The 23,934-nt window shown below is 55.9% G+C and overlaps 4 protein-coding genes across 5 annotated transcripts; 2 read left to right on the forward strand and 2 right to left on the reverse strand.

Annotated features, from left to right (window-relative positions):
- Positions 1 to 4,949: 4,949 nt before the first annotated feature.
- Positions 4,950 to 7,789, forward strand: GIP (gastric inhibitory polypeptide; the record flags this gene model as incomplete). The annotated part of the gene is made up of 5 exons (XM_082070789.1): positions 4,950 to 5,023; positions 5,546 to 5,680; positions 5,939 to 6,058; positions 6,564 to 6,656; positions 7,493 to 7,789. 5 exons carry the CDS (start codon positions 4,950 to 4,952, stop codon positions 7,503 to 7,505), a joined length of 435 nt encoding a protein of 144 aa, XP_081926915.1. The 3' UTR covers positions 7,506 to 7,789.
- A 508-nt stretch (positions 7,790 to 8,297) lies between these two features.
- On the forward strand, positions 8,298 to 11,065 carry SNF8 (SNF8 subunit of ESCRT-II). The gene is made up of 8 exons (XM_082070791.1): positions 8,298 to 8,397; positions 8,581 to 8,631; positions 8,807 to 8,945; positions 9,198 to 9,302; positions 9,578 to 9,650; positions 10,222 to 10,363; positions 10,529 to 10,603; positions 10,829 to 11,065. The coding sequence occupies exons 1-8, from the start codon at positions 8,344 to 8,346 to the stop codon at positions 10,964 to 10,966; spliced, it is 777 nt and encodes a 258-aa protein (XP_081926917.1). The 5' UTR covers positions 8,298 to 8,343; the 3' UTR covers positions 10,967 to 11,065.
- Positions 11,066 to 11,319: 254 nt separating this feature from the next.
- UBE2Z (ubiquitin conjugating enzyme E2 Z) lies at positions 11,320 to 20,820 on the reverse strand. Its single transcript, XM_082070790.1, has 7 exons — positions 20,397 to 20,820; positions 18,846 to 18,918; positions 17,346 to 17,533; positions 15,907 to 16,018; positions 15,243 to 15,355; positions 14,677 to 14,767; positions 11,320 to 13,717 (listed from the first exon to the last, which is right to left on the reverse strand). Exons 1-7 carry the CDS (start codon positions 20,726 to 20,728, stop codon positions 13,547 to 13,549), a joined length of 1,080 nt encoding a protein of 359 aa, XP_081926916.1. The 5' UTR covers positions 20,729 to 20,820; the 3' UTR covers positions 11,320 to 13,546.
- A 679-nt stretch (positions 20,821 to 21,499) lies between these two features.
- Positions 21,500 to 23,908, reverse strand: ATP5MC1 (ATP synthase membrane subunit c locus 1). Of its 2 annotated transcripts, none has more exons than XM_082070825.1 (5): positions 23,802 to 23,908; positions 23,333 to 23,381; positions 22,713 to 22,790; positions 22,266 to 22,441; positions 21,500 to 21,737 (listed from the first exon to the last, which is right to left on the reverse strand). In XM_082070825.1, exons 2-5 carry the CDS (start codon positions 23,369 to 23,371, stop codon positions 21,623 to 21,625), a joined length of 408 nt encoding a protein of 135 aa, XP_081926951.1. In that variant the 5' UTR covers positions 23,372 to 23,381; positions 23,802 to 23,908; the 3' UTR covers positions 21,500 to 21,622. The 2 variants fall into 2 exon arrangements, with proteins under 2 accessions (XP_081926951.1, XP_081926950.1); XM_082070824.1 differs by having other exon boundaries at positions 23,754 to 23,863.
- Positions 23,909 to 23,934: the final 26 nt, after the last annotated feature.

Below are 23,934 nucleotides of genomic sequence, written 5' to 3' on the forward strand. Positions count from 1 at the left end.
TCTGGCTCTGTCTGTGCTCCAGGAGGTTCGCACATGCCAATAACTGCATGAGGTGAAGCGCTAGCGGGGTGAACGCAGGTGGGGTTCATGCGGGGCCATGTGGGGATCATCTCTCCAGCCTCTGGAAGCAGCGACAGTGCTCACCACGTGGAGGGAAAACTTGCAGTTGTGACATTTTTCTATATGGTCCAAATAAATCTTCCCTGTATGGATGTTACAGGGGCTGTTGCGGGTTTTTTGTTACACCGGTTGCGTCCTGTACCTGCTTCTGGGGGGTAGGATAAGAGCTTAAGAGAAAAGAAACAAGCAGAGCACGAAACAAGGAGAAGCCCACACTCCCCATGTTTTCCGGTTCCCATTTTTAGCTGTTGTGGGGGTTCTTTTCCCCAAAAAAGAACTGGTAATCAGGAAGGTTCTGAGACAGCCACCCCAGTGAGCTGAATTCATCAAGAACAACTCCCAGAGACTGAAAAGGCCCTGGGGTTTGTTTGCACTTAAAAGAGAGCACTGGCGACTAAAACCAGACCTGGTTTTGGCCATTGTGACAAAACTTGATCCATTCCCACAAGCACTGGAGGGGCTGACGGGTCTGAACCCCAGAGAGGACGAAGCGGGTTCCTCGTGCGCTGCCAACGTGCGATGGGACGGGCAAGGATAAAGCACCAAGAGTTAAATCCTCTACAAGACTTTGCTGGTGTTTGAGGAGAGGAATGAGCTCCCAGGACAAGCTTTGAGCCTCCATAGCAAAGCTGAGTTTAGAGCAGAACTGGTCCTAAATCGGGACCGAAGTTGGGATGACACTGAGATGACTGTGATTTCGGGGAGGACACTGCTCCAGAGGGAACGGGGACATCCTGCTCCCCACATCCCCTGGGAACAGAGGGAGGTGCCAGTTGTGCCATGGAAGGGGAGATGTTAGAACTAAACAGCAAGAACTTTCTTGGGTAGTTTGCAGCACTTCAGCTTCTGAAAACTTTTGGGAATGGATCAGACTCGTCCATTCCGAGTGACCGAAGCAGAGCTGAGGTTGCCTGGGAGCCGGGAGGGAACCAGTGACCTCTTAAGGTCACCTCAAGCCCTATTTTCCATTATTACAGGGACATCTAATACTCGAAACGCTTTGTAACTGAAGTTGCCCTTGAGAGGTTTCGGTGTCTCAGAGCAGGATGGTTTCGGTACCGCAGCTGCGATCTTCCCAAAACCCCGATTCCTGGAGCCGGTTCGTTGTCATGAGAAATTCTAGAGCGATGCTGCCATCCAAACCGCATCACGAGCGGATGCCCTGAAATAACCGTAACTGCGAACCCCGGGTCAACATTTAATATTGCTCGATATTTATTTCACTCTATTAACTTTACGTCCTACAGAGGCACTTAATGAGAGGAAAACAAATAGGTTGCACTTTGGAGAAACAAGATATCTGGGTTGGCTGGGAGTGAAGTACCCAGAATACATATAATAAAGATGCCGGGATAAACTATTGCATTTTATTGATTAGCAACTGTGCTAGGAGTGCAAATTGGCTACTTGTAACTATTATAGAGCCTCATTTATTGCAGCGGGAACAACGTTCCTGCATGGGCGAGCAGCTTTTGGAGAGCCTGGCACGCGTGTGCTGCCAGCGAAAGGACGAAGCCGCGTGTTAAACAGCTCCTGTGAAAGTCATAATTACTCCCTAATAGCACTGCACTCTTCATCTCCACTAATAACGTCCTTCTGAGCCTTTAGCTTAACGCAATAGAGATGCAACAGCTTTTGCTGGCGGGGCTGGTTGTGCCGGGAGCTGTGGAACAACCAAGCTTGGTGCTGCCGGTTCTGTGCTCTGGGGCTGGAACCAGCCTGTGTCTGACACTCTGTCCCTGCAGCACGTCTCGGGACAGCACAAAACCCTCATCTTTTAGAAATAACCTACAAAATGGAGAGTTTTTACGTGGAGACACGAAGGTCTTCATGCTGCCATGAAACCTTCTCCCGCGCCAAACCACTGGCACTTCAGTTTTGCTGTTGTCACCATGAACCCACCATGGGCTGCTTCTTGCTCAGCCCCATCACCCAAAATCCCACTTCTTCCCCACACAATCGCTGACGTGGCTGAGCCAGCACAAACCTGGGAGAACAGATACACACACACACAGGTCCCTGCGGTTTGGGCTCCACAGCTCAGCTCAACTCCACAAATCCGGCAGCAGAGCCGAGGGGAGGGTTGTAACTCAAACGCCGGCACAAGCTCCGGCTGCTCAGGGGAACCGAGGCCCGGACAGGACCGTGCTCTGTATCACCTCAGGAACAACGTGAACAGAGCTCAGCTCCGGGTTAGGCTGGCACAGACATAATCCTGCTCTGCTGCTTCCGCAGGTGGCAGCTGGGGGGGACAGGGACCCTAAAGCAGCGGGAACACACCTGGTAACGGTCCCCGAGCAGACCCAGGGGACGTGGGGCAGGTTGGACACGGGGAAAATCTCTTACCGGGACAGTCGCAGCAGAGCCGGCGGGAAGCGGATTCGCCCCTTGTGCTCTGGTGGTACAATGAACATCTGCAGAACATCTGCTTGCCTGGATCCAGCTGTGCAAGGGCAGGGGGAGGTAGTGGCCCCGCTGACCCATGTCCCCAGCAGCTGCAGAGCCCCAGGAGCCGCTTCAGTGCTCCATCACCCCCCAGGAGCTGCTCCATCACCCCTCGGGAACTGCTCCATCGCTCCATCACCCTCCCGGGACAAAACCAGCCCAAACAGGGCTGGGGTGCAGCTGCTGTGCTCACCCCATGAGTGGCTGTGGTGCCACCACTCCCACTCTTTAACCAAATCTGCCTCCCCAGCTCCTACTCGTTTCCCCTTGGAAACTCTCCATCCCAAGCTTTCTCCTCGGAGAACGTGCATTTTTGGTGACAGACGCTGTTCTCTGTACTTGGGGTTTGCACAAGGGGTTGCAAACCACAGCTGGGATGCCCAGATTTGATAGCGACAAAAATAACCATGACGGGAGCTACTGATTTTAGCAAAGTTATGTCGCCCATGAGAAGGGAGCAGCCTGGATCTCTCTAAGATCAGCGCTCACACTTGGCAAAAGAAAAGACGGAAATTAAGGCAGTTTTTACCATGGAAGAGGTGGAATTAAGGTTTAGACCAGCGCCATACGTATTACCCGTGTTCGTTCTTGATTTTGTGATATAGCGATGCTTAATTGCCATTAATGTAAACATATTTTAAAAGGTTATTTTCCTGCTCCGCAGGTCAATGGACCTAATGAAGCAGCTCTAAGTGGGTTTGAATTGCCCTGATGAGGGGTTTGATTTCCTGTTTACGCCCAACAGAGGGTTTGGTCCTGCAGAGCCAACGCTACAAAAGCCCCACAGGTCCCCCCAGCAGCAGAACCTGCTGGAGCCCTCGGGGCAGCAGAGAGGAGGGAGGTAAGAAGCTCTATGGCACTCTCTCTTTTGAACTACTTCTTTAAAATATAAGGTTATTTTCTCCTAAGATAACGGTGGGGTGAACAAGTGTGAGCGTCAGGCAGGAGCCCCAGCAGAGCAGGACCAGCTGGGCTGAGCTCTTCCCAAAGTGCTACAGGATCTGCTGTTTCCTGCCCAGCTTTGGGCTGCTCTTCCTCCCTGTTCGGGTAGATTCTGCAGAGGAGCGCTGCCCTTCCTTAAAATTAAGGCTACAATGCATTTCCTCTCCTAAATACCTGAAGTAGAGCAATATTCTTGCACAACGCGGCTGCTTTCAGATCATCATTGCCACAGTTGTAGCACCAATATATTAAATGAAAAGCAAATAGGGAAAACCTCTGTTATTTAATCACTATTTTCTGTTCTCATTTAAAATGCTCCTCATCTTTCTGTACAATGGAATTTACTTCCACTGTTAACACTATTTGTCTTTTATTGCTTTAGCGCTCCATACTTGGGGGCTTTTGCCAGTGTTGAGTGTTACACCTTTGCTTTTGAGAGCGCTCAGAACTTGAGGCATCTGAGATCATGTTCAATATCTTTCTCACTTAACAGGGAGGGCTGACAACGCTTGTAAAAGATATCACAACTTTCCAGAAATACCAAATGCCACAATTGCAAGCAACATCCTAATCTTCAAATTCTCGCTCTTTCCAAAACAATAACCGGGGTGTTGTGAGGGTACCGGTAACTCAGGAGTGATGCTCTGCTGCGTGTGAGGATGTTTCTAAAGGGTGGGATACCCCATCCGGAGCTGCTCCTTTGGTTTTGTTCCCGTGTTGCCCCTGTTGGCAGCAGCTCCTTTGCAAACAGCTCTAATAAAGACTGAGGTGCGGGACGGCAAAATCTGCCTGTGAGCCGTGATCAAACACATTTTTGTACAGTTTGCAGGGCTGGAATAGTAATTAAAAGAGCTCAGATGTCCAAGGGCTGTTGGGCTGAGCTGTGGACATGAGGAGCAGGAACAGCTTGAAACCAATAAATCTTGGAATCCATCACTGTCCATGGGTTATTTCATAAGTGATATTCCTGCCTGTGGCTCCAGTCCCTATCAAGCACCATCCGTCCTGACAGAACAGCTCCCAGAAATCAGCTCAGGATCCCAAATCTCGGTGTGGGACACGTGGATGTGGCTGAACTGCCCGATCCAGCTCTGGTCCCATCAGGCTGGGACTGAGCCGACCCTCTAGGCACAATGAGGCACCCCCAGGGTCAGCTCGTAAACCCGGGAGGACAAAGCGCGCGCCCCGCAATGAGTTATTTACAATAAAAGTGCAGGGAACCGACGTTAAAACCACCAGGGTGGGAAAGAGCATCGGCATTGAACGAGTGATTTAACGGGGAGGTTTGCGGGTCTGCGCCGGCTGCTCCGCGCAGCCAAGGAAACGCGGTTACAAGCACCGGCACGTGCCCAAGCACCGCGGGTCACCCCTTGTCCCCTGTGCCACAGCGGCCGGACATCTGCACCGTCCTCCGCCTCGGGACAGAGAAACCGGCCGAGAACATGCTGTCTGTCAAAGTCCTGTCTCTGCTCCTCGCTTCTCTGGGCTTCGTTCTGATGGAAGACAACGTCTCGGGGTAAGTGTTTTGGAAAGCTCACGGTGGATTTTGAGTCTTTTCCAGCTCCCTGCCAGAGGCAAATTGACGTTTTTCTATCGGTGTCTCGGTAAGTGGGTGAGAACACGAGTCCTGGGGTGGATCTCGGATAACAGAGGCAGCCAGGCGTGTGGAGATGAGCAGGTGATACGGGAGATATCAACCCAAAGCCCGGAGCCTTTGAGGCAGAGCCAGGAACTCCCCAGATTTCACGGCGTAGTTGGGAGGGACCTGCTGGAACCCAACCAGAGGAGGAGGTTGACTCGGAACTAGAAACAAGATCCAACCGTCTCCCATGAATGAGGCTGGTGGGCATCCAGTATCTGGAAGCTTCTGAAAATGTGCCCACAGAGCAGGTGTAGAACAAAAACTTCCCCTCTTTCCCACCACAACATTTCCAGCTACACCCAGGAATATCCAAAAGGAGCTGCCGCATTCGCGGCTGATAGCGCTAAAAACAGATCAGCCATGAGCTCCTTTGCACCCTCTCTGTGCTCTCACCAGTGCTCCCAGTGCCAGACCAGTGCACAGACGCTACTCGGAGGCCACCCTGGCCAGCGACTACAGCCGCACCATGGACACCATGCTGAAGAAGAACTTCGTGGAGTGGTTGCTGGCCAGGCGGGAGAAGAAAAGCGAGTAAGCGTGCGACGCAGGGCGCTCGGAGCTGTCAGCAGAGTCGGCTTCTCTTTTCTTTCTCTTTTATTTTCTAAGTCCCAGAAACGTTTCTGGTCTGTTGGCTCAGGGCGCAACCATCGCTGTCCCTGGCCAAAGCGCCTTCTCCTCGGGCTGCTGGATGGGGCGGTGGGAGGGGGGAAGCCGGTTTTTGGTGGTAAAGCTGCATTTTGGCTCCATCTGGCGGCACCTGCCCTGAGCTCGCCCTGTTTCCTCTTCCAGCAACATCATCGAGCCCTACAAGAGAGAAGCGGAGTCGCAAGTGGCGGCGGCGAAGGGACAGAGGTGGGACCTGCACAAAGATCTGCTCCCCTGGCTGCTCAGGGCCCGGGAGAACCCCAGGTGAGGGGAATGGGGGTTTGGGGAGGGACGAGGCCCCCGAGGGTTCAACACCAGCAGGAAAATTTTGGGGTGGGTCAAGATGGTAACTGTGTCGCACAGGAAAATGAGCGGATTTTAATTCGAAAGGAAATCTTCACGTTGTGCAATCCTGTCTCATGAGGGAGGAAAAGAAAAAAGGCGAAAGAAGCCTCTCTAACCTTGAAATTTCTCACAAAATACGAATTTCGAAAATATAGATGATTGGGGTCATTTTTGCCTTTGCAAAAGCCAGAACGGGCTCATCAAAAGCCAGCGCCCCAAACTGCTCCTGACACGTCCGTCCAGCCTGTGCTGGGGAGGGAAGGGAAACTTCTGATGCTGGAGATTAATCAGCTTGATTAGCTGCATTAAAAGAAAAGGTTTTCTAGTGTTTCCATTAATTACAAATAAAAAATGTGACTTGCAGGGGAAAGTCCTTCCTGGAAACAAAGACTTTCCTTGGGGGTTTACGGCGCATTTCTTGCAGTTTTACTTCTCTGGAGGGCTTGGAAGGTCTGAAGGACGTTTTGACCCCCGAGATTCTGACGTGGCTGATGTCGACTGGTCTCTGCAGAGACACGTGAGTGGCTGATCCACCTGTCCCGTTGTCACAAGTGTCCCCAGATCCTTCCCTGTCCCCAGTGGCACTCGCTGCCGTGCTCAGCCCATGAGTTCAGCATTTCTGAGGTGACCACCGGCAGCGCAGTTGGACGGGGCTGCAGAGTTAAGAGCTCTGCCCAGAGGTTGGTTCTGCACAAGCATCTTGAGACGATTCCTACAACACAGGTGGGCGAAGACACATTTCAGAACTTACTGTCTGGAGAAGGGAGGTCAGTAAAGCCTTTTCTCCTCTTTAATGAGAAAAGGAGGTGTTCACCAAACCACCGACAGGAAATACATTTGCTGTGCGTTGCACGCTGCTGTGAAAGGCGTTTGGAGAGAAACACAAGAAACTGGGATGCAAAAGGTGCAGGGAAGGGCCCCAGGGAGGCTCAAGGGAAGGGTGAGCCCGTCCAGTGCTCAGGCTGAGAGAAAGGCACCATCTGTAACAAAACAGAGCCAGAAAAGAGCTGTTCATGCTCATGGCAGAAGTTGGCACAAGCACAGACAGGGATGAACTGGCCATGAATAAATGGAGGTTGGAAATAAGAGGCAGCTCTGTGCTCTGGACAATTCCACATGGTTTGGTTGGTGAGCTGAGCAGCCAGAGAACACAAGTGACTGCTGAGCTCGTCTGCAGCCTGTCCTGTGCAGAAACGCTTCTTTGCACCTCTCACCTCTCACCAGTTGCTGATTTTTTGGTCAAACTTGAAGATACTTACAATGAGATCCCAACCTTGGCCCCCGCCTTGCTGCCCAAACGTGTCTGCGGGTGTCGGGGGGCAGAGAAGGGAAGAACTGCCCTATTTCTTGCAGGAACCAGATGTAGAGCGCTCAGTGCAGCACCGCAGGGACCGATGGCTTTGTCCCCTCTGCTCCGGCAGGACCGTGTGACGCCCGGAGCTCCCGTCACCTCAGACGCCGCGGAGGACGGTTGACATTCCCTGCTCGGCGCGCAGCGTCTGGTTTGCCGTATAAATAAAGAGTTTAGTCTGAAGCTGAAATCAGACTCGGAGGCGTGATTTGGGGATGGACTGTAAGATATTAGTTAAATCTGTAAAACCGAAGTGTCCTTGCACACGAGGCTCACAGGAGCCACGGGTGAGTGGGTGAACACACCGACCCACCACCCGAGTTATCCCGGTTTGGGGGGTTTCAGGACCCAACACTGGGTGGTGGCTTAAAAACAGATGTTGGCATCGGCTGGGGGGTCCTGGCTTGGAGGGTCCTGGTTTGGGGGGGTCCAGCCTGGGCGGGGGGACGGGGTCCTGGTTTGGGGGGTCCAGCCTGGGCTGGGGGACGGGGTCCTGGCTTGGGGGGGTCCTGGTTTGGGGGGGTCCAGCCTGGGCTGGGGGACGGGGTCCTGGCTTGGGGGGGTCCTCGTTTGGGGGATCCAGCCTGGGCTGGGGGACACAGCCCTGGTCCAGAGGAGCCCTGAGCCCCCCGCTCCCTCCTGACCCCCCAGAGGGGACCCGATCCCCCAGAACCTCGCCGCCACCCCTGGGGACACCACCCCCCACACTCACGATGCCCCCATTGCCCCCCGTGTCCACCGGGGGTGACCCGGGTGTCCCCGTCACACGTGGGGAGTGGGACCCCGCCGTGCGTCAGCGCCGCTCGGCGCGGGGTGATGACGTCAGCGGAGCGCGCCGGGCGGCGGCGCCGGGATGCACCGGCGGGGAGTGGGCGCGGGCGCCATCGCCAAGAAGAAACTCGCGGAGGTGACGGGGGCACCGGGACCGCGGGGGGGGGCACCGGGACCGCGGGGGGGGGCGGCCGGGCCGGGGTGTCGGACCCGTACCGGGCCCGTGGGAGCGTGCCGGACCCCCCCGGGCTCGGGTCGGGGGAGCCCCGAGCTCCCTCCTCCCGCGGTCCCGGCGCCAGCCCCGTGTTTTCCTCCGCAGGCCAAGTACAAGGAGCGCGGCACGGTGCTGGCCGAGGACCAGCTGGCACAGGTGCGGGAGCGGCGCGGGTGGGCCCCGGGCGCGTTTCCCCTCCGCCGTGTCCCGGGTGTCACCCCCGAGCGCTGGGGCCAGTCCGTGAGGACTCCGCTCCCCAAGTGCTTATGGAAAATCTGTGTTCAATAAGCAAACACCTCTCTGCAACCACCTCTCTGCGGTTCTCTTCCAGATGTCTAAGCAGCTGGACATGTTTAAGACCAACTTAGAAGAATTCGCCAGCAAACACAAGCAAGAGATCCGTAAAAACCCCGAGTTCCGGGTGCAGTTCCAGGACATGTGCGCGACCATCGGCGTGGATCCCTTGGCATGTGAGGAGCAGGCGCCGGGTTAACGGCCGCGGCTTCGGCAGCTGCAGCTTCCCCGGGCAGAGCTGGTGCTGGTTCGATTCTTGGGGCTTGTGAATCCGTGTGATGTCCCTCTGGGTGTCATTTACTGAAAGCCGGGGGGGAAACAGGCGAAGTGAACCAAACCGGAGACTAGTTTGTCACTGACGGATGGGAGTCTCCTCACAGCTTCGCACCAGTTCAGGCCTGCTCACTTTCCCCTTTCTCTCTTCACAGCTGGGAAAGGATTCTGGTCAGAGATGCTCGGAGTCGGAGACTTTTACTACGAGCTAGGGGTTCAGATTGTAGAGGTTTGCCTGGCTCTGAAGCACAGGAATGGAGGTGAGGACTCCCCAGGCTGGTTTCCAGGGGCTGCAGCAAGCGGGAGGGCAGCGTTCGCGGGGGAGAACGAGTCGTGTCGCTCAGTGGAACGTTCTGTAGTCGATTTCACAAAATACTGAGATGGTAGTTTTGTCTTTATTGCCCCCAAAAACTCGTTCTGTTTGTACAAGGTTACAGCTACTCCCCGGTGACAAACGCACAAAGGACCCTTAGGTGCAGCTGGAGTGATGTTGCTGTGCAGTGACACTTCCCTGTCCCCTTTTGTCCACTCCCAGGGCTGATAATGCTGGAAGAACTTCACCAGCAGGTGCTGAAGGGCCGGGGGAAGTTTGCTCAGGACGTCAGCCAGTGAGTGTCTGTCTGGGACAGGGAATCGAGTGGCATTTGGGGAAGAAGAGGGGTGACTGGGCTCCAGATGTGGAGCCACGTACATGTGATCCACAATTAACCCACGACTAATGACGTTGCAGAAAGCAGCGCTGTGCTCAGGGAGCCCTGAGGTACAAAGGGCTGTTGCCTTGAGCTGGAGACAGTGGGTTCCCCGCAAACCCAACTCGCTGCCGCGGTCTCTGGAGCTGCGGGAAGGGGCTGAGACGCGTCCTGCAGGAGCGGATTTAAGGACACAGCTCACCACTAATTGTGGCTGAATCTTGCAAGTTCAACACTTGAAGCTCAGGTGCTACAAGTGTGTCTCTAGCGCAGGTCTGCACTTCTGAAGGGGGCACAGACACGCAAACTAATTCTAAGTTGCGCTATGAACACTTTTTCAGCTGCTGATTACCTGAAACTGCAGCAAGCTCCGAGGAGCTGCTCTTGCTCGTATCTTCTGCGCGTCGAGTGTCCCTCATTGCAGAACGCAGCGTGCGGCTGGGGAGCAGCTCCCGCTTGACAGCCTGGTGCATGTCCCTCTGCTCCGCAGGGACGATCTCCTGCGGGCCATCAAGAAACTGAAGGTCTTGGGGAGCGGCTTTGGGATCATCCCTGTCGGGGGAACGTACCTGATCCAGTCTGTACCCGCCGAACTGAACATGGATCACACTGTCGTCCTGCAGCTGGCAGAGGTACCGAGCCAGGAGGTTTTAAAGTACAGCCACCTTGAAAGAACCTTATTGCATCTGTGATGGGGAGCTGTGATTAGGCCAGGCCTGAAGGCAAAACTGTCCACACTCTTCTAAACTATGGACTTAAGTCTCACCTGTAAGCTCATAGTATTTTTCCTCTTTCAGAAAAAGGGCTACGTAACGGTCAGCGAGATCAGGTCCAGCCTGAAGTGGGAGACGGAACGTGCAAAGCAAGTGCTGGTACGTACGAGGGTCTCTTGTGTGCAGCGAGTTCAGGGGCTGTGTTAGCGCAGCAGCGCGGGGGATCCTGCACCAGCTGGGAGACCGGGGGCTGTGGACACGCTAAAAATTATTGTAGCCCAAGCTCTACACCCTCCCTTGCCCTGGACTGAAGGTGGGCTCAGGCTTGTGTTGTGAACGGCTTCTCAGCCGTTAGGTTTTGCTCACGGTTTCCGCTCTGCGCAGGAACACTTGCTGAAGGAGGGAATGGCCTGGCTGGACACACAGGCAGAGGGAGAAGCTCAGTACTGGCTGCCCGCGCTCTTCACGGAGCTGTACGCCCAGGAAATCACTCCGGAGGAGGCCAAGGAGGCAATTCCGTGACTGCTCTGTGCTGTGCCCCTACAGCCCTGCCTGCGAGGGTATTTGCACATCAGCTGCAACAGGGACAGCGGACTCGAAATAAACGTTTTGTAAAAAGTGTCTAGCTTGGAAAGTTTAATAGGACTGATTCATATTCGCTTGGCTCTGAATTTTCTCTGTTGTGGGTGGAAATGCCACTTACCATTACAGACAACTTATGACCTTGTCCCAGCAAGAGGCAAAGGGCCTGAGCTGCTCTTGCAGCTGCAGTCTGGGGGGCTGCAGCTGTGGCAGCAGCGACACTGAGAAACTGTCCTGTTGTCCTCTCTGCTCTGAGCGAGTCGTTGTTCCACTAAGGAGCAGCACAGGCTGGATTCTGCCAAAACAAACTTTATTGCACCAAAAAAAAAAAAAGATCTTATGTACAATAGTATATAAACAAGGTATCTTAGAGTGACTCTTGTGCATATATTTTCAACTCAATTAGGTCTAAAAATCTGTTGCTAAAACATCTCTGCCTAGAGCAGTCATTGGAGGATTGTCACTTTGAAATGGAAACATTCGGAAATGGCAGGACAGACGACACCAGAGCTAGAAAACTAATTCCTTTACAGCCACATGCGCGTTATGTGAATAGTGTCCACAATAAGGCATTTTCTTGTTCCGTCGGGTCAGTGGATGGTAACGCCACATGCATCACAGACAGATTTCAGAACCAGCTCCGCCTGAAGGCAGCGGAGTCACAGCTCCACCCGCAACGCTACCGAACGGCGACAAATGTGACATTTACAATGGGATTAGAGAGGCGGTGACACAGCACACAGTTCATGGCTTCTCGGGAGACCCCGCTGCAACCCCCAGACCTCGCGTCAGGGTGAAACCCGCTTTATTCCCTCTCATCTGGTGTATAGATGTAAGTCCTATGTAAGTTCAGCTTTCCCTTGAGGGAAGACAGAGTTTAAGTCTAAAGCCAATGACAGACCCACGGGCGTTTGCTCACTAAAGGGAAGAAAGGTTCCCACGTTGTTAAGTGGCACCTTCACAATTCAGAAACGGCTGCAGGTTCCAGCGCCGTGGCCGCGGCAGCGCAGGCTCCGGGGTTCTGCGAGACAGGTGGGAATCTCAGAGGCTGAAGGTCCTTCAGTGCCGCGGGGGCATCGCCATCCTGTCCCGCGCACGCCGGGGCTCTCGGCTGCTTTCAGCCGTTTTCACTGTTTTCAGAACCAAGGTGACCGCGTTGGGAATTCTCCCGCCATTGAAAGTCTGAAACGGGGCCGAGCTGGTGGGAAGGTGTCACAGAAACTGGGAGAGGGCCCGGGACAATGTGCAACTCTGTGCTTAGCTTGCTATTGAAGCTCCCATAAAAATAACTGAAAAAAAATATATAGATTAAGCTCTTTATCAACAAACATTCTGCTGCTCCAATGAGTCATCACCAGGCTCCTTTACATGGGGAAACTGGGTGTTTCGCCTCCACTCGGGTTACACCGAACATGTCCTGGGTGCGGCGGCACCTGCCTCTTCGCTCCCCGCAAAAAGCTGCTGCGTGAATCAGTCAAAGCACTTGGCTGTTAAACGTTTCACTCGGCCAAGTCTGGCAAAGGAATTGGTGGGTACCGAGGCGCACGGCTCTGCAGAACTGCACCCACAAACTGGCCTCCTTCACTACAATCGCCCCGTTCTAGCGCTTCATTGTGGTGGCTCAGGGCGGCAGGAGGGAGGAACGTCAAATACTCCACTGCCCGGGTGGCGAGCAGAGAGCGCTTCAGTCGAGGCAACAAAACAGCTCCGTTCAGAGCAGCCAGAACAAAAGCTTTCCAGAATGCTAAACTCAGATCAACACCTTAAAAAAATAATACTTAAACTAGACTTATTTTTAAGTGCTCCCCAATCTGTGACCAATGATTCGCTCGCCCTCCTTTCCCCATAAGGCCAGGACAAACACACCTGCACTGCATTCAGCGATTCTTGCAGTTTCCACTTTTCATCCAGCATTTTGCAGCTGGAGTCTCAGTGGACGAAGGCTCCAGGAAAGCTTTCGGAGAGGAGCCCAGACTCCAGCACTGCTCCTGATCTTTGGTCTGTCTAGAACAGCGTCTAGAAGAACGACATGGGCTGGGTGGGCTCCCCAGAGCAGCGAGGCCCCGGCTCTCCCCACCCGCACAAAAAGGCTCTGCGTGGGCCCCGTCACAGCCTGGGCTCATCGTGGGCTCCCGCAGCTCCTCGCGTGGCCCCAGGGAAGGGCTCGCTGTCTAGCAACAGAAAAGCTGTCAAGAGGATTTGCAGTCGAGATCTCATTCTTTAATCAAATGGAGGGGAAAAAAAAAAAAAAGAAGAAAAAAAACCAACCAGTGTAGGCGTTTCCCAAAAAAATAACCTGATGCCACATGCTCCGGCTTTCTAGGGTAGTCAGTACCTTTGAAGAGTAGCCTGCCACAAGCTCGGCTTTGTCTCGCGTGAAGTCTCGCTCAGCGTTATCCACCAGAGCAGCACGAGGACACAGAACATCCCGCAGTTCTCTCCGCCCTGGCCCTGGTTGGGTTGAGTCTGTCCGGGGTGCGTGAGAGGGTGAAGACAGAACATCCCGCGGGCAGCGCAGCTCTAGGCTTTGGAGCAACCTTGCGTGTCCGTCTCTGTCTCGGAGGAGCTGCTCTCAGAGTCTATTTCTGTCGTCTCCTGCTGGTGTTTCTCTTGCACCTTCTGCCGGATTCCTTGCAAACGCACCAGTAGGGACAGATAGTCAAAGTGGCCTCGTTTTTCACCAAAGGGATCCTGGAAGAAAACCAGAGATAAGCCCATCAATATAGACCGTTATCCACCTGGCAAGAGGCAGAATGAAGAAAGCCGTGTAGCAACTGGGCAACAAATGGTCAAAGCATTAAGGGTTAAATCCGATCTTATGATGGAGAGGCCCCTAAACTTTCCCCTGTCATGGCAGACCTTCCTGGTGGGAATTTCTCACTCCATACATCAGCCCTTCTGCTTTGGGAGTGCTTTGCATTTCTGGATGGCACTGACAGGAAAAAAGGGCTCGGATACACAAGATCATTAAATCAACCACCTCCATCTTTTCTCAGCAGTGGAATTTCTCAATGAGTCAGACAGAGGTGGCTGATGAGGGAGGAAGACGTGTCTGTTCACATGCAAACAGCTCGGCAATCTGTTCTGTACAGTGCAGAACCCGGCTCCTGCGCCCAGCCTGCCCTGTTGTCACTGCTCCTCCAGCCCGGCCTCCCCAGCAGCTCCCGACTCGGCCACTTTCAGTCTCATCTGCCAGAACAAGGAGCATCGGGGCAAAGTTCCCACCCAGAACCTCAGCGAACGAGAAACTCTACCTGTGTGGCATCAGGAAACGCTGCTGTGGCGCTCGGCTGCCACCAGCACCGCGTAACCCGCCTGCGCCCGCCCTGCCAACCCAGATCCAGCGGGGAGCAAGCGGCCCCGGCTGCGCTGCTGGGAGAAGCCCCTGCCTGCCTGGAGCGGCCCCAGCCCAGCGCCCGGGGACTCTCACAGCCTTGAAAACACCGCGTGCAGCCTCCAGACTTGGGGCAGGTCGGGTTTTATCCACAGGAATGTCTCCGCTTCATGCTTCGAAGTTGGAAAATATAGTTCACAGAAAGATCCAGATCCACCCCATGTACCTCCAGGTGCTGCACGTTGTTGTTTGTCACTAACCACACAGCTGTACCTAAAGCAGCGAGTTATCGACAAGAAAATTGTCTGCCACCCACCTGCATTGTCTGTCCTTGGAGATAAAGTCTCTCTTTACACACCCCTTCGTAGAAGTCGTAGTATTCCATGAAGGATTTCTCCATGACGCCCCTGAACGCAACGAGAGAGCAAACGGTCACCACAAAACAACAGCGACATCACCCGGGGTTGCCCCCTCCCACTGAGCTCCAGTTTGTGTGGCCAGTGTGGACACAACACCGCGTGTCCCCAGCCAGTAACAGGGGACAGCAGGGCAGGACACAGCGAAACCGATGGCAGCATCGCCGCGGCTGCAGAGCTTCTGCATGTTGCCACGAGAGCTCTGCTCCCCTCCTGAAAGATGGTTTTCCCCAGAACACAAGGCACATTTATTCTCCAGCAGCCGTTGGAGGTTGTGGCCATCGTGCACATTAACTCAGCCCTTAGCGCACGGATGCCGCCGGCCGCTTCAGGGGAACAAAACAACTCAGGGAGAGTTAAAGACCCGCTGGTCCCTAGAGCAGCTCTCAGGAGTTCAGGAAGGGCAGCCAGAGTTTATTCTGCCTCCTACACCCACGTATGCTCTCTCTACAACACCCTTCCGTACCGTAACGGCTCGGGACAGGGACACTTCCCTTCCAGCATGTCACACACCGCTACGCGGATGGTCTCGTGCCGAATGCACTCGTTGTAGTTCTTGCTGTCCCCGGGGTGCCTCTCCTGGAAACAGAATTTGGGGCAGTGAGTCTGTGCGGTGGGAATGGCTTTTTGTCTCCTGGCCCCGGTGAACTGCGCTGAACCCACCACAGATTCGTCTGTTTGGTGTGTGCTGAACTAATTACTGCTGCCAAGGCAAAGCTGGCAAGATGTTATATGTCTCCAGAGCCTCGGAATGCACAGCTGTGGAGACGGGTCAGCTGGTAAGTCAGCACAGAAACGCGCCTCGCTCCGAGATGCTGGAGACCACGAAAACCCAAGCAGTTTGCTCCCTGCGTGACAACATGTCCCAAGAAAGGCCATGTCAGGAGCCGTGTAGCAGAGCAGTGAAGAGCCAACCCCTCCCCGGCACCTTCTTGAACGGTGTTTGTTCCGTTAGCTCATGCACCGGGAGCCCAGCAGCCCTGGGGCAGAGCTGCCCGTAAATCCCCCTGCACTCTGCCGAGGGGCAGAGCAAGGCGGGAGGAGCCAAGCGCCACAACCTGCTTTTGTCCTCGTCTCCAGAATGGGACCTGCCACCAGCAGCGAGGTGTGCAGGGACCTCAGGCTCTCACCTGCTCAAAGCCCGGCTCGTTGTGATACGGGTTCTCGGTCATCAGAGACTGGATGGAGATGAGGACTGAGGAGATGCTCTGTGCGGGGCTCCACGCAGGCCCGGTCCAGGTGCTGAGGCATTAAAACAGAGAAGCATCGGTTAACAGCGCAGGACTGGCCCGGTGAGCACCATCCCTCCAGCCGCCAAAGGTCGGAATGATCGTGAAACCACATCTCTGCCCTACGGAAACGTGACAGAACAGAAACCACTGCTACGGACACAGAAAGCACCGCGCACCGAGAGAGTTTTCAGGGTGAAAGCAGTTTATTCTCTCAACTCTTGAGCAAGACGAGAGGCTGGTGAACGTCACTGCTACAACACACAGGGCATCACGCAGAGCTGAGGAAAAGCACCATTTCTGAGCGTTTTATGGGCACTTTAAGCTACGGGCTGTCATCTCGCACAGCAGCCCAGGGCAACGCGAGCCGCCAGCACGACCTGCCACAGGTCAAAACCAACAGCTTCTTAGGAACTGAAACCTGATTTTCAAGCCTCAGACAAGCCATGCGATGCCGACGCTCCGCACCGGGACTGCCCTCAAAAGCACCGACGGGAGCTCTGCTGGAGGGACGAGGTGCCCGTTCCACACACACGGAGCAGCAAAAACCTTTCCACGCAACAGCAGCCGCAGAAAACGCTGTTCTGCCACTTGCCCTTCACATCCCAGCTCCGACACAGGCCCGTCCCCCGTGAGCTGAACGCGGCTGCGCTGACCCACATACGCTCTCCCTAAATCCTCACGCTCCCCCCCGTGCTTCTCGGTTCTGCTGCGGCTGAGGCTCTTTGTTCGCTCTTCAATAATTCAGCTCCAGGGCTACAATTGCCAGAGCGACACGGCTTCACGCGGTTAAAAATCCAGCAGGTAAATAAGGAGGGTTTGCAGCAGCGGAGCTTGTTTGAGCAGGCGGTGAGGGAGCAGCGCTGGTGAATTGTTACACCCACCACTCGGCCCCACGTCTGACGTGTAGGTGGAAACCCAGAGCAGTCAAATGGCTCTCAAGGAAGTTGTTAGCGGCTTTTAATTTTTTTAATTTATTCTTAAACCCACACGGAGAGAGGAAATTAAAACCACAAAACCCTACATTCAAACAATATTGAGGATTAGGCTGCAAAGCGCAAAAGCAGAAGAAACGCGGCGCTCGGGCTTTGCGGGGGAAGCGGGAGACGCGCAGCAGCAGCCGCTGGGCTTCGTGCTTCCCCTGCTCCGTCCTCAGGTGCTTTTAAAGACAAGTTGGACTCTCATTTGTGCCGCTCTATGACCCTGATTCTGTACACGACTTCACAGCAGCATAAAGGCGCATCCAAGCACATGTGTGGGGCAGGATTGGGGCACAAGGCACAACCCAGCCTGCAGCCGCCTCCTGGCTCCCCAACAGAACAGCCAAAGTCTCCTCTTACCCCAGAATACTCAGGCAGACTTTCCCATTGCGGTAGAAGTTGGGGTTAAACCTCACTGTGTTATTTCCTGTTGTCATCAGTTTGACCCGCGGAGGGTGGATGGGATAATCTGGAGGACAGCGAAACAGGAACAAGAAGAAACCCCCTTCATAAGGCGTGTCAAATGGGCCTGTGATCAATGCATGAATCTGCAAAACAAAAGCCCGTCTTGCGCACCCGCTGCCAGGCTGTGCAGCGCCCTGCAAACCTCCACAAACCCTCCGGCCTGAGCAACCCCCGCCCGCAGCGGCATCTCCCACCAGCACCCACCGTGTGTGGCCCATGCCGACCCCCCCCTACCCCCCGCTGTGCCCCTTGGTCCCCCCAACATGCAGAGTGGGTTCCCAGCACAGGGTTTGGATGGAGGCCGCAGCAGCTGCCTCCCATCCAGCTCTGCACAGCCCCAAGCAGACTGAATCACAGCTCAGCTGGTAAGCTCCGCTTTAAAAAAAATATCAAATATGAAAAAAAATCTAATTTTAGAAGGAAAAAATCCAGAATTTCTGCCAAAACTAGAGCATTCCTCAATTTTGTGGTCTTGTGCTGATTTTTGCTCTTATTAAAATCAATCGCTCCATTTCCTCTGCCAGGATCCAAAATTAAGACCCTATTCTCTCCATGCTAATTGCCCTCAAAGATCCCAGTTGTCCAGGAGGAAATGTGCTCCCTTGGGCTGCTAAGGGAGCTTGTACCCCCAGGTGATCCAGGCAGCCCCCATTCACCATTCCCTGGGATTTGGATCAAAGCCCCCAGGCTGCCGTCACAAACCCCCATTCCCGCCATAGGGCGCTGGGGCCTTTCCAGGAGCCCGCGCTGCAGCCAAGGCCCCCAGTTGTGCTCCCTCCAAACCCCGCGGCCACACTGCAGGCAGCGGCTTCCCTGGGGTGTCTGGGGGATCCGGGGGGGGGGGCACAGTTGGCAGGGGGTGGGGGAGCCCGGCGGCCTCTCTGCAGCGGGACAGGGAGCAGGTGTGGGGACAGGGACACATCCCGCTGTCGCCAGCCCATGATTCCACAGCTCCGGGTGCCACGGGGGGATCACGGACACCCCAGCACTAATGGACGCTTCTCATTCCCAGCTTCCCTGAGAAGCCCCCATGGCCAACAGCTTTCCCGGGGGCTCTTTCCTCTCCAAGCTGCTCTGTTGATGGTTTTCAAACATCCATAGGGTGAAAGGAGCTGGACCAGCCCCCACCAGGTCACAGGGACACTAAAGCGTCTGGGGAAGCTGCTCAGAACCCTGTGACAGCATCTTGCTTTCCAAGAGCCTCCTCCCGTGTTAAACACAGCCCGGCTCAACGGCACAGCCAAAATGGGAGCCTCGTGATGCTCTTGCAAGGCTCACCCTGACTCCTCTCAAACCACTACAGGAATAAACACTCCGTTCGGGCAAACGCTCCTGGCAGCCGTCACCAGCAACACACGGAGACGCAGGAAGTTGAACCAGGTCCAGACCTCTTACCTTGGTCATGTCGTGGGGATCAGGCACAACGAACATTCCTGGGGGTGGTTCCTTGTAAATGGACATGATATCCCTGAGCAAAGGAAACAGGAATTAGTTGGGATCTCCCTCCCTCAAGGTGTGGAACCTTCTAGATGCAAAGGGACAAACTTTTAAGACAGAAATTTGCAACTTGTGAAGAGCTGGACGTTTTTCTTTTGCCTCTGTTTCCTGGCTGAGCTCTTACAGCTTGTCCCCAAAATAAATGAGGCGTTCCAGGAGCACAAGCAGCGTTCAATGGATCGATATGCGAGCCATCAGGCCCAGCACACCGTGACTACCAGCCGCCTTGTCTCTTACCATCTCCAGTACATAAAGCTTTAGCTATAAACTCCCCCTATGGCCGCATTTAAAAGTCCTCGTGGGCAAAGTTCATTGTTTCAAAGATGACTTTCCCACCCCGTGGTTTCCCTCTTCACGCTCAGGCTGTTGATGGGATCCCTTTCGTATACCCAGGCGTTTGTTTTCCCCACATATACCGGGGCTCAGCTGCCTCTGAGATCGTTACTGCTCTGACAGGTTTGGGCTTGAGGGTCCACAAGTACTTGGGATGCACATACACACACACACGACTTGACCACGATGTTTCCTTAGGAATGTGGCCTCAATGAACTGAACAGGAACAAGTCACCTACAACTCCATGCAGTTTACAGATGAACCAAATGCCACCCACTGCCTTCAATCACCAAACCCCCCTCCCGTGACCCGAGCCATGCAGAGCTCCAGGACAAGCTCCACCTTGACCTCCCCCCTTGGGAAGCAACAGCAGCTCAGGGAGGTTTTGGGGCAAGAACAAGCATGGGGGCACTGGAGCGCTCGGCCCCGCTGCCACCGCAAGCTTTGTGCTTTGGGCTGGAAAGCGCCCAAATATCTGGTGCCATCTTGGGAAGAGATTCCAGAAGCTCCAAAGCAAGGGTGAGCAAGAGCCTGGCGGGCAGCGATTCCTGCTCCGAAGGAAGAGGAAGGGCTTGTTGGAGCAGCACCAGCGTTTCTAACGACGCCAGACCATATTGCTCATTATAGCAAAGGCTGTCGCCACACTGGGGTGCACCAGATGATGCTGTAAGGAGCTGGAGCGGCAGTGGTTGGGAGGAGCATCGCTACGGGCAGGTTTAGGACAAACATCTGAATGTGGCTGTGGGGGGGGACTGAGAATCCTGTTCTCCTCCCCATCTGGCAGCGTCTCCGAGGAGGCACCAGCAACCCTGCGGGCAGGACTGGAGCTGAGGAGCCTGGCTGGACACAGCCCCAGCCACAACCCGATGGTGGGGCGGGCGGCCACGGCTGCGGGGCAGGGGAGACCCGTCCCACCCAAACCCCCGGGCAAGGGGCCACCACGGGGACCGGGCTGTGTCCCCAGGAACCCCCTGGGCCCCCAGGGCCTGTCCCCAGGCCGGGTCTCCAGGCCCGCAGGCGAGGCCCAGGGGTCAGTGACCGCCGCGGGGTCCCGTCCCCGCCGCTCCCGCCCCAGCAGCCCCGGGTCCCGGCGGGCCCGGCCCGGCCGCTCTCACCGCTTGATCCGCAGCAGACAGGCCGCGCTGGGCCGCTCGCTGTCCCAGTCGCCGCTGACCGTGGGGTCCCAGAAGGCCGAATGCGTGAGGAGCGCGGCCCCCGCGGCCGCCGCCGCCGCCGCGATGGGGGCCCCGCCGCTCCCCGGGCCGCCGCCGCCGCCGCCGCCGCTCGGTGTCGCAGCGCCGAAACCCGCCGCCGCCCACAGCTCGGCCGGGATGAAGACGCCGGGGCTGGCCGTGCCGCCGGACGGCGGGCTGGCCGAGCCGCTGCCCGGGGCCGCCAGCACCGCGGCCGGGGCCGGGGCCTCCTCGGCCGCCGGACTCTCCGCCATTCCGGGGAACGCCGCTTCCGGGACTCCGCACCAGCGAGTCCGTCGGCCAGAGCGGCCCCCACCGCCCGCCTCCACCACCGATGGCCGGCCAGAGCGGCGCCTCCCCCGCTTCCCCCCCTCCCACTGCCGGCGCAAACTCCCCCCGGCCACCATAGAGTCTTGTGATGGAAAAGCCTCATCGCAGGCTAGAGCGTCCCACTACGGAGCAGCGCGCCCCCTGCTGTAGCGGGGGGTCTCCCGAGGTGGGGACAGCAGAAATAACGAGTTCGGGGCTTTTTGGGTGGAAAAAGCCTCGTTGAGGGGAAAAAGGAAACAGAACTGAGCTGTGGTGCTTGGTGTAGACAGATGTTTTGAGGAGGTACATCAACAGTGTGGCTCTGAAAACAGCTCTTCTGGCCGAAATGAGCAAGTTCAGAGGAGGTGGCAGCACATCCCACGTGTACCAACTGGCGATTCGATGGTGCAAACACCATCAATACACTTTCATACACATGGACCTGCCAGCTCATTTCAGTGAAAAAAAAAAAAAAAGAATGCAAAGCATTTTCAATGCTATGTTAAAAAAAAAACACCACTCTGACAGCTCATGTGGAAGCGTTTGCTTAACCAGTGCAGCGCTTGGTGGGATTTCTGCATCGATCTGAGCTGTTCGAGGACATTCCTCCCACCATCATTTCACATTCCCTTTCTTTATCATACCCAGGATGTTCACCCTCTTCAACCACCAACTCACAAGAAGTCTCCCCCGCCACCAGCCCAGAACACAAGGAAAAAAATAAAGCCACCAGTTTATTTAGAGAAATGTTTTCTTTAATTGTCAGTCTGGGGCGCTCAGGTGGAAACGTTCTCCAGGCGCAGAGGACGGGGGCAGCCGCCGCAGCCGGCCCAGCACTGTCACATGGCGAATAGGATGAGGAAGGCCACCATCAAACAGAACAGCCCCATGGCCTCGGACAGCGCGAAGCCCAGGATGGCGTAGGAGAAGAGCTGCTGCTTGAGAGAGGGATTCCTGAGCGGGGACACACCAGAGAGAGGGGGGGGGGAAAGATCCACAGTGAGAAATAAACACTCCAAACCAGAGTCCTGATCATCCCATCCCAGAAACCCAGGACGATGTCACAGCAGCGGCACATTTGGGAGCAGGTTCAGGGCAGGCGGCCACTGGTGGGACTGAGAAAGTCCGGACTTTCCCCTGGTTTTAGAAATGGGGACACGGTGAACCCTGCAGGCTGCTGTCACCTGCCCTGGTGGCACCGAGTAACCGTTCCCAAGAGTTTCATTTCTCCCGGAGATGGGCAGAGCGGCTGCATCGCTCGGGGAGGTACGGCGTGGATTCACACAATGCAGGCATTTTTTAATTTAATAGAATAATGGATTATAACCACCATTTTCTGTTCCAAGGAGCACGGCTGCAGTGAAACAGCGTTTGCTCACACCCACTGCTCACGTAGAGCTGGACGTATTCCTGAGAACGCTCCACTGATCTATTTAATTTAGTGCTGGGAGACGGGGATGAACTGGAGCGGGCCTGGCTCACCTGGCATAGCCGATGATCAAGCTGCCGAACACTGTCCCGATACCGGCTCCCGAACCGGCCACCCCCACCGTGGCCGCGCCGGCACCGATGAACTTGGCGGCCGTGTCGATGTCCCGGGAGACCGCGCTGGTTTGGAAGCCGCGGCGGGACAGCTGTGCGTGGGACACACCGGCGGGCTGGGGGCACAGGAGAACAAACAGCCTAATGACACGCTTTAATTATAAATAGATTAATTCAATAAAACATCGTCTCTATTTATCCTCTACTCAAGGCTGAGCATGATCAGCCAAGCTTGCTAAGCCACCACCGCTCTGGGCTGGAATTTATGTCCCCATATGCGTCACCCTCATGATAAACAAACTGATTCCTCCCTCTCAGGTGGAACCATCACATCTCGCAGGCAGTGAGTGGGGAAATACGGGACCCAGTTCACCCCACAAGTCTCACCTGTATGGCCTGAGCCTCAGGCCGGCTGAAAACAGACACTGACACGGGTCTGACCAGCGCCCTGGAGCAGCAGCGGAACTGAAACAAAACACAATTAACTCCTGTAATCAGACGCGTCCACAATAACCTGCAGAAAGGAGCCGTTATTTTATGCAGAATAGTCTTAGAATTTTTTAAAACATCTCAAGAATGAAACGAGACTCAAAAGCAAAGGCTTGTGGAAATGTAGGGCATTTCTAGTTTAGCCAGTTGGATTATGACCACGAGGAACGCTGCCCCAGAGCACACGTGTCACGGCTACTACAGCAGCTCAGTGGTCACTGCAGCTCCACCTTTTCTCCCCAGTTCACACCTTGACACAAAGGGCTGACCCGGCAGCTCCGGGACAAGCAGTTGATCGTGGAGCAGCCTCGGGGCTGCAGTTCAGCACAGCTCAGCTGGCAGATCCCACCCGCCGGGCACCAGAGGTCACCTTGTTTCCCCTCCTCGCCAAATCCACCGTGAAACAAACCCGCACAATCCCAGCTCAGCTTCGCTTCGAAGCGAGCAGCGCAGGGTAAGGTTTGCAAGGACACATCCCACTGAGCGCCACCGCAGCGCTCAGCGGAGACACCACTCACCAGGGCTGGGGAGCTGAGGAGCGCCAGAGGAGCCTGCATCGTGCTTCACCTGCCACAGAACAGAGACGGGTTGGATCCCCGCGCCACCGGCCAACGCGCGGTCCCGGGGCCGCCACACGGCACGTCCCGCCCGAGGCTGCTCCCGCCGCCCCCGTCAACCCTCGGCCGGGCCCTTCTCCCTTTCCCTGCCCCGCTCCGACCCCGCCGAGGCCCAGCTGAGCCCGCCCGAGCGCTGGGGGTGCGTGGGGACAGCGGAGGCGCCGCCACTTCCCGCGCCCGCCGCCTCCCGCCGAAGGGCACGGCCCGCCCGGGCCCCGGCCACACCGCCCGCCCGGACCCAGCGCTGCCCCGCGGCCGACGGAGCCGCTCCCCGCTGCGGGCGGGGCGGGCGGGGCCGGAGCGGGACCGGAGCGGGTCCCACCTGCGCGGGTCCGGCCGGGGCTGCGGCGGCTCTGCGGGCAGCGCTCACCTTGCCGTGTCCCCCCGCGTCCTCCGCGCTCATTGGCTGCCGCCGAGCGCGGCGCGCGGCACGCTGGGACAACATCCGCGCTCCCCATTGGCTGAGACCCGGACGGCACCTCCCACCAGCATCCGGGACAGCG

Source organism: Streptopelia decaocto (assembly GCF_964273445.1).
Source record: "Streptopelia decaocto genome assembly, chromosome: 22".
NCBI classification, from domain to species: domain Eukaryota; kingdom Metazoa; phylum Chordata; class Aves; order Columbiformes; family Columbidae; genus Streptopelia; species Streptopelia decaocto.

Coding starts and splice junctions, on each gene's coding strand:
- SNF8 (XM_082070791.1), top strand. CDS start 8,344: ATGCACCGGCGGGGAGTGGGCGCGGGCGCCATCGCCAAGAAGAAACTC. Junction 8,398..8,580: donor CCAAGAAGAAACTCGCGGAG/GTGACGGGGGCA, acceptor TTTCCTCCGCAG/GCCAAGTACAAGGAGCGCGG. Junction 10,604..10,828: donor AACGTGCAAAGCAAGTGCTG/GTACGTACGAGG, acceptor CGCTCTGCGCAG/GAACACTTGCTGAAGGAGGG.
- UBE2Z (XM_082070790.1), bottom strand. CDS start 20,728: ATGGCGGAGAGTCCGGCGGCCGAGGAGGCCCCGGCCCCGGCCGCGGTG. Junction 16,019..17,345: donor GTCTGCCTGAGTATTCTGGG/GTAAGAGGAGAC, acceptor TTAATGCCTCAG/CACCTGGACCGGGCCTGCGT. Junction 15,356..15,906: donor ACGAGCCGGGCTTTGAGCAG/GTGAGAGCCTGA, acceptor TTCTGTTTCCAG/GAGAGGCACCCCGGGGACAG.
- ATP5MC1 (XM_082070825.1), bottom strand. CDS start 23,371: ATGCAGGCTCCTCTGGCGCTCCTCAGCTCCCCAGCCCTG. Junction 22,791..23,332: donor TCCTCAGCTCCCCAGCCCTG/GTGAGTGGTGTC, acceptor GTTTTGTTTCAG/TTCCGCTGCTGCTCCAGGGC. Junction 21,738..22,265: donor TTGATCATCGGCTATGCCAG/GTGAGCCAGGCC, acceptor GTCCCCGCTCAG/GAATCCCTCTCTCAAGCAGC.